This window comes from Gastrolobium bilobum, unplaced genomic scaffold (assembly GCF_033153095.1).
Source record: "Gastrolobium bilobum isolate Gb01-03AN ecotype WA unplaced genomic scaffold, APGP_CSIRO_Gbil_v1 utg70214, whole genome shotgun sequence".
Classification (NCBI taxonomy): Eukaryota; Viridiplantae; Streptophyta; class Magnoliopsida; order Fabales; family Fabaceae; genus Gastrolobium; species Gastrolobium bilobum.
The window spans coordinates 178,796-187,178 of NW_026895966.1; the positions used below are offsets into that span (position 1 = coordinate 178,796).

Consider the following 8,383-nt stretch of genomic DNA (forward strand, 5'->3'; position numbering starts at 1 on the left):
ATCCGTATCATGTCAAGCACAAAAGGTGCATTTAACTTATATTGCAATTTTAATTCAATATTAAGATATGGTCTAGAGCTAAAAGCTTAGAAGTATATAATATTTGCTATCATTGATAATCAATTTATTTTTTGAAGCTCATTGATAGTTTTCTTATGTGAATTTTTATTAATATAAGTAATATTTTTATACTTTTAATTTTGAACAGTAAATCCGATTCAACCAGTGATCTACTGACTCAGTACCTCGACCGGTTCGATGACCGGTCCTAGTTTTAAAACACTGATATAAACTAGGCCGTGAAGGCACCGAAAAATTTGCTTAATACATTTTTATAATTTCTTCTATTATTCTTCTATCCTTTTTTGTTTTTACCAAATATCAAATTAAATATAATTTTGTTTTCATTTTATTGTACTCTTGTTCTAGGCAATAAAATAAGGGAATTATCACAATCACTTGTCCCCCTACAAATTTAATTAAGTTAATTACACTAAATATCAATCACTGCAATCGCTTTTTGATTTTGTCTATAGTGATATGAAAATATTAATTCGAGGAAAATAAGATAATTTAATTAAATAGATTATTACACATCTTGATTAGAAAATTATTTCATTTAAGATGTACTTGATATTGATGATGAAATTTTCGTCTATATGAATTGTTGGTATTCTACTTTAGAACAAATATTATATATATATATATGTGTGTGTGAGAGAGAATCATCAAATGATTACTTTGAGAAGATAAACTTTTTCTTCTACCAGAATTTGCTAAACATTGATCAAAGTGTTATTTTTTGACAAAATTTTTACTCAAATGTCAAGTGAATAGTATTTTTTACCAGACTGTCATGTGACATAATTTGCTATGACTAGTAGCAAAATGATATTCGCCAATGATTTTGTGACACGTGACCATATTGCAGACCAAATTCGTTACCACTGGTAGCGAGTTTTGACACATCAATTTTTTCCTACAAAAGTGTGCGACGTGTCACAAAATTATTGGCGAACATAATTTGCTACCAGCCATAGCGAATTATGTCACATGACAGTCTGGTAAAAAATACTCATCGTCTGACATTTGGATAAAAAATTGTCAAAAAATGACATTTTGGTCAATATTCCAGAATTTGCAAAAAGGCTATTGTTGTTGTGACAACAGCCTCTATGTATAAAACTAAACATTTCATTAATTCAACAATTTATCTTTTCTGAAAATAGAAATGTCTATTTAACTCCTTGAATAATAAATATTCAGCAAAAACGCCCTTGAATACTAAAGTATTCTCCACATAAAGTATTCTCAACATTTTGATGCTTCTATCAATTTCTTTTCTTCACAAGTTATTCATATGAAATTAATATTTAAACATAAACTTGTAATTATAAAATCTACCTTATTTTATAGAAATATAAAGTAAAAAACTTAACTGGTCTCATTAAACAAAATTAAATATTTATCTAAATTTGACATACATATTTTCATATTTTTTATTCACAATTACTTTTTCTTTGTTCTTGCAAAATTCTTTTGGTCAAAACTATTTATTTTGTAGGATTAATTATTCATCCTGAATCCCTACATCGTATTATTTATTCTTTGCGTATGTCGGTTTTGTGTTCGGTAGTAGAGCTGACAGAAAGTGACATTTTGCCTAAGCGCCCACCTTCGTTTCTTGTTACAACAATAAGTATTTGTTTTTAGGGAAAAACTATTCTCATGTCACATAAGGTAAGTTTTTTTTCTACATACCCTTCGATAATCGTGCAATATTTTTCTTTTCTTTCTTTTTTATTTTTTAGATGATGGATCCCACCACTATGTGTCTATAACATGAGATTTCTTCTCTCATACAACATGAGACTAGATAAGCCCTTGTTTTTAACATGAAGAATACATAGTACATCCGAAAATGAACCAATATTATTTATAAAAATATAAAAGGGATTAATAATTTTATTTTCTATGCATATATAAAAGTGTATAGAGTTCATATTTTATGTTTCTCTCTTTTCTTCACACGAGCTCTAAATATATATATATATAGAAGATAAAATTATCTTCTATAATATGAAAAACATAAATCCTAATATAAAATGTAAAAAGATTGTTTGCTTGGGATGTACAATGAGAAAATATTTTCAATATTACAGATATATTGACCACTCAGTGTATCCTTTATCAAATATGAAAAAAATATATATATTTATGTTGGGAACTCGGTTCCCTCAAGCTCGGCTAGGCAACCTTTGTGCGGAAGTCAATCAACAAGATCCTGATCTTGGATCTTGGCAATACCTCTTCCTGAACTTCATCAGGTCAGGCAGCGCAGCGGAACAATCAAAAACGAAAAAATCAAAATAGGAGAGAGAGAGAAGAAGAACACAACCAGTTTTAACGTGAGAAAACCTTCTCCAATGAAGAAGTAAAAACCCACGGGACCTAGTCCAGATCAGAAATCCACTATGAAAATAATGGTTACAAATAATCAAATACACCAATGTGGTGGTTAACTCAACCTCTCCAACAATGGTGATAATCAAACTACCCTAGAGATGTTTCACTCAAACTCTCTTTAGAGATCTCTCAAATGCAAAGCATAAAGCTTTACTCAATCAAACAATTTTTCTCTCAAATTTGTTCTCTCAAATCTAACCTAGCCTCCACCCACAACTAATGAGTATATATAGAGGAGGTGGAAATTAGGGTTAGGGTTTTTAGGAAACCCCTCAAATGGGCTTGGGCTTGGCATTGAAGGAGGAAGCCCAACAAATCTCCCCCTACGACTTCAATGCGTCGGCTTCAGCATCAACCCGACTCCTTCACAGCAGTCTTCAAATTTTCTTGCTGGAACCGGCTTCGTCATCATGTCGGACCAATTTTGGTCAGTGTGCACCTTGACGAGTTCGAGCTCACCACCTTCCACCACATCCCGGATCCAGTGATACCTCACATCAATATGCTTAGTGCGGGAGTGATAGGTTGAATTCTTCGCAAGATGGATTGCGCTTTGATTGTCACAACCCAGCTTGTACTTGTCTTGATCATGGCCGAGTTCCATGAGAAACTTCTTCATCCACAGCATCTCTTTGCTTGCCTCAGTAGCGGCAATGTACTCAGCCTCAGTTGTCGATAGTGCAACACATTTCTGAAGTCTTGATTGCCAAGAGACAGCTCCTCCGGCAAATCTCATCAAATATCCTGTAGTCGACTTCCTCGAGTCGAAATCTCCCCCTAAATCAGAATCCGAGTAGCCTTGCAACTCGGCTTTGCCTTCTCCAAAACGGAGACATAAGTCGGTTGTACCTCGGAGGTACTTGAAGATCCACTTCACTGCTTCCCAGTGCTCTTTGCCGGGGTTTGACAAATACCGGCTTACCATTCCAACAGCATACGCCAAGTCGGGTCTAGTGCAAACCATTGCATACATCAAGCTTCCGACGGCGGATTGGTAAGGGACCTTCATCATCTCATCTTTGTCTTCATCAGATCTCGGACATTGCTTTTGGTTCAGCTTTATGTGTCCGGCTAGGGGGGTGCTCACTGTTTTGGCTTTGTCCATGCTGAATCTCTTCAGAATCTTCTCAATATATTTCTCTTGACTTAGCCACAGTAGCTTCTTCTGTCTATCTCGAATAATCTTTATTCCGAGAATCTGCTTTGCAGGGCCGAGGTCCTTCATTGCGAAGGACGAGCTCAACGCCTTTTTCAGGGCGGCTATCCTTGATTTGTCTTTCCATACAATAAGCATGTCGTCAACATATAACAACAAGATCAGAAAGTCTCCTGCCTCATACCTCTTCACAAATACGCAGTGGTCGGCATCTGTCTTTTCAAATTTATGATCAGTCATGAATGATTCAAACTTCTTGTACCACTGACGAGGTGCTTGCTTCAAGCCATAGAGGCTCTTCTTCAACCGACATACCAAGTCATCTTGGTCTGGATCTTGGAACCCTTCAGGTTGCTCCATATATATCTCTTCTTCTAAATCACCGTGAAGAAATGCTGTCTTCACGTCCATTTGTTCTACCTCGAGGTCCATTGAAGCCGCCATGGCTAGCACGATTCGGACCGAGGTCATTTTCACCACAGGAGAGAAAATCTCCTCAAAATCAACTCCTTTCTTCTGATTGCAGCCTTTCACTACAATCCGGGCTTTGTATCTCGGCTTTTGCCCGTTTTCTTCATTCTTAATCTTGTAGACCCATTTATTTTTCAGAGCTCGTCTTCCTTTTGGCAACTCAGTCAGCTCATAAGTCTGATTCTCGTGCAGAGACTTCATCTCGTCTTGCATTGCCTTTTTCCATTCTTCTTTCTCTGAGCTCGTTACAGCCTCATCATAACTCTGCGGCTCACCGTCTTCAGCAACAACGGTGTATTCATCGGATGGGTATCTTGTAGAGGGTCTTCTTTCTCGAGTTGGATATCTCGGCTGTTCTTCAGCTTGAGAACTCGGTTCATCAGTTTCATCCCGGATCTCATCATCAACTCGGACCTCAATGTCTTGGTCATCTTCAGCTTGTTGTTGATCATCAATTTCTTCATTTTCTTGATTTTCTCCCCCTGCTTCAGCTCGGACAGGAGGGATGGGTTCTTCTTGTCTGACAGTCACCCGGACTTTGGGCTTCGAGATGTCATGAATGTTCTCATGCTCATGAAAGATCACATCTCGGCTTCTCACGATCTTCTTATTGATTGGATCCCAAAGTCGGAACCCGAACTCACATCTCGGCGAACCAAGATAAATGCATTCTTTGGTCTTTGCATCAAGTTTAGCCCTTTCATCTTTAGGGATATGCACGAAAGCTCGGCATCCAAACACTTTCAATTGATTATAGCCGCTTTCCGACCTGTCCAAACTTCTTGTGTGATATCAATAGTTAATAAATCATTATTCACTAAATACTTTTGTTGACTCAAGATAATTTTATAATTGATTAACAATGTTATTAAACACAACTTTAGGTAACATGGGTTTTGATTCAAATAAAGCTAATATAGATTTTTTTTCAAAATCTCTGTAACTTATTTATATTTCGAAGTAAAATTATACAAATGTTCATTTTTAAACATTTTAGTTAGGTAAATCCCAAACATCTACAACTAATAGTACAATTAACTTCTAATAGTCAGATTTTACTACTTTTTAGGTTTATTCACTTATTTGTACAGCAACAAATTTACACTTGTTTTACTTCCCAAAACAAATTTATAATTATTTATACCTATACACATAATAATATCTGAATTCAACTGCACTCAACCTAGAGCATGTTTGGAACAATCAAGATTTTACACTATGCACATTAATCATTTCCCCAATGATGTTTATTAGCACATGCTTCAAAGGTGTATCATGTATGTATATGGTACTGCTTCATGAAAGACAGTGAAAGCTAACATCATTTTCTAAAGAATTAGTCAGCCAACAGCAACAAAACCCGCTTCTTTAAGCTTTAGCTGATGTTGCAATCTCTGGAATTTCCAGGAGAATCCTCTTCAGAAGAGGCATCACCATCTGAGAATCCTAAAAGGTAACCCTCTGCATCTTCTTCATCACTCACAATATCATCTGCCCTACTATATCTTCTTTCAATAAACGCCAATGTCTGCCGCCTCTGCAGGCGAAGAACATGCATTATAACATCAGGAGTAAGGGTTACCCGTGACCGATCTTCTCTGCCCTGTTTGTTTGCCTCAATTATCTGTTCACATGTATTAATAATCAGAAAGCTTGCATCAAGAATGTAAACCAGGTTTTATAAATAAAAATAGCTTATTAAGCACTAAGCATATCCTATGGCCAAAACAAAAGCATTAAACATATCTTGTAAGTTGTCAAATGGAAAGAAGATGGAGGAAAAAGAAAAGACAGGAGATAGTACCTCTTTCACATTTACAGGAAGTGGAGGAATATCACTCCCAAGAGGAGCCCAGATTTTCACATTTTTTTCTATACCACAAGTAGCTAGAATAGGTATATGTGGATGGGCCTCAAGTTGATTTACAACATGTTGATCACCTACCATTAATCTCACCAGCTTAGCTTCCTTCTTCTTCCAGATGAATATATGGCCACAATCTGAGCCACTCAACACATATTCATCATTCGGGCCAAAGAAACTCACTCCTTTAACTGTCTGTGCATTTCTATGGCCCGAGTAAACTCGTGCCTCGTGAAGATTCTTTGGATCCCCAGATGTAGTAGATAAAGGTGAAGAACCCAAATCCACATGTTTTTCAAATAGATAGATGAGCTCATCATTATAAGAGACAAGGAGTTCACTTAAGCTTGAGTAATCCAATCCTGTGATGTGGACATTATTTGACCCAATTAAATGACGAGGGCAAAATGTGTTGACGGGTCGATCTGAATTTCTGGCTGTATTCCACTGGCATTTTCTCATGTCATAAACGCGTGCATATTCATCAGATCCACCGATGGCAAAGTAACATGGATTTCTAGAGTCAATCACAATGGAATTCAGCCCTATTTTGCTTGGAAGCTGTTTGTTGTTCCCTATCGATGAGGAACAACAGAAAAGTTTTGTAGCAGAACTACTTCGCAAATCAAACTGCAAAAGAAACAAAACTTATAACTGTTGGGGGATAGCATTAAGGGGAGCTTCAACATGCAACGTGGTGTAATACTTGACTAACATGTTGAACAAATCCATCTTCACCACAACTATACAGTATGTGGGGACTTCCTGGCTCCACAGCAAGCTTGTATACAGAACCATGGTGCTTCCCCAACAATGTAGTGTCAACTCTACCATCCTCCTGGACAAGGCCAAGCCTTACCTGCAAAGGAAAGATCAGATTCCAATGGAGGGGACTCAAGCAGACACTTCAAAAAAGCACAAGTTAGGTTGGGCTTAAATCTAGACTTTCAGCATGGCAATATCTAATTTCATTTGGACGACGGATAAAATTAATCAACCGAAAAGAGAAAACTCATACAAAACAGTTTTGACTTGTTATGCTTAATTATGGTCACATTCTAATAACTTTCAATATATTGGCTACTTGAACAGCACATCAGATACAAGGTGAAACTTCATGACAGATTCAACTACCACCAGATAAATTTTAATGACAAAATTGAAATTACTCTGTCAATTTCCTTTCTAGTTCTAAAGATTGAAAAGAATTTAATTCAAAGAGCATCAGATGAATAGAATCAACAACAGATCAGAGGCAAAATGGTACATGATCAAATCATATCTGTTTAATCTAAAAAAGAGGAAGCAAGGGGGATTTAAGCCTGTGATGTAGGGGCTGAACAGAATATTTGATGCACACTTGCACAGATTTACCTGGCCATCACCAGCAGAAGTTACTATTCGGCAGTCATCAGTAAATGGCATGATTTTAGTCTGGAATATGTTGTCTGAGTGGCCAGAAGGGTATCCAAATAATTTGGTTTTGGATGCCCAATTCCAAAGCATAACTTGTCTATCATCAGAACCTGAGACAAGAAGATCACCGGTGGAGTTAAATTCCACTGCATTTACACATCCTTCATGGCCAATTAACTTCCCGTATAAATTCATGTTCTTTACAAGGAGCTGCAAGTATAAATAAGCCTCATAAGACAAATAACCAGTTGCACATACATAATCATAAGAGTTGTTCCAATAGCTGTATTTGATCAATTTACAAGTTACAATATAACAACATTAACTTGTAGACATTCAAGAACATAGTTGAATCACAGTGCACGTTATTTATCATAGTGAAATTCAAACATGTGATACTTTTTTTTTTTTTTTTTTAATGAATGCATAAAAATTCAATTTTTATTTTTTAAAGTTTCAATTTTCACTGAAATTGCTTGCCACTTGCCGGTGATTACTGAAACAGAAAAATATCAAAACCAAATTATAGAGAGAATTTGGGAAAACCTCTGAAGCTGAAAATCGACGAGCAAAACCGCTGGGATGAGACAACCCCACCTCTCTCCTAAATATATCCGTAAAGCCATGTCGAGCTCGAGTATTAGTAATGCCCTTATGGTTATGGAAATTCTCCATTTCTATGAATTTTCAGAGTCTGCGTTTACTTGCAGTTACAGTTGCAGAGGAAGATTCCCTTTGGAACGAAAGAAGCGTGGGTGAAGTTGAAGACGACGCTAACTTTGGTGTTTTTGCTTCTTGCAAACGACATGTCGTCAGAGTCCCACTTATGAGGGGATTCCTTGCGTAGCCCCATCCCCTGTCACTTGGATCAGTCAACGGCGGGGATTGGTCAGTGCGTGCGTTTTGTTGGACTAACCTAATGATTCAGATTGTAAATTGAATCAGTGAAACATAGGCCCAAAATGAATTGGGCTGGACTAATCCAATCTGGGTCGGCCCAAAAAAAATTG

At 36.8% G+C, this 8,383-nt stretch overlaps 1 protein-coding gene across 1 annotated transcript; it reads right to left on the bottom strand.

Annotated features, from left to right (window-relative positions):
• Positions 1 to 5,244: 5,244 nt before the first annotated feature.
• Positions 5,245 to 8,106, bottom strand: LOC133297011 (uncharacterized). The gene is made up of 5 exons (XM_061496058.1): positions 7,920 to 8,106; positions 7,332 to 7,583; positions 6,673 to 6,816; positions 5,898 to 6,587; positions 5,245 to 5,717 (listed from the first exon to the last, which is right to left on the bottom strand). The coding sequence occupies exons 1-5, from the start codon at positions 8,046 to 8,048 to the stop codon at positions 5,469 to 5,471; spliced, it is 1,464 nt and encodes a 487-aa protein (XP_061352042.1). The 5' UTR covers positions 8,049 to 8,106; the 3' UTR covers positions 5,245 to 5,468.
• Between the last annotated feature and the right edge of the window lie 277 nt (positions 8,107 to 8,383).

Coding starts and splice junctions, on each gene's coding strand:
- LOC133297011 (XM_061496058.1), bottom strand. CDS start 8,048: ATGGAGAATTTCCATAACCATAAGGGCATTACTAATACTCGAGCTCGA. Junction 7,584..7,919: donor GTCGATTTTCAGCTTCAGAG/GTTTTCCCAAAT, acceptor TTATACTTGCAG/CTCCTTGTAAAGAACATGAA. Junction 6,588..6,672: donor AAGATGGATTTGTTCAACAT/GTTAGTCAAGTA, acceptor TTTCTTTTGCAG/TTTGATTTGCGAAGTAGTTC.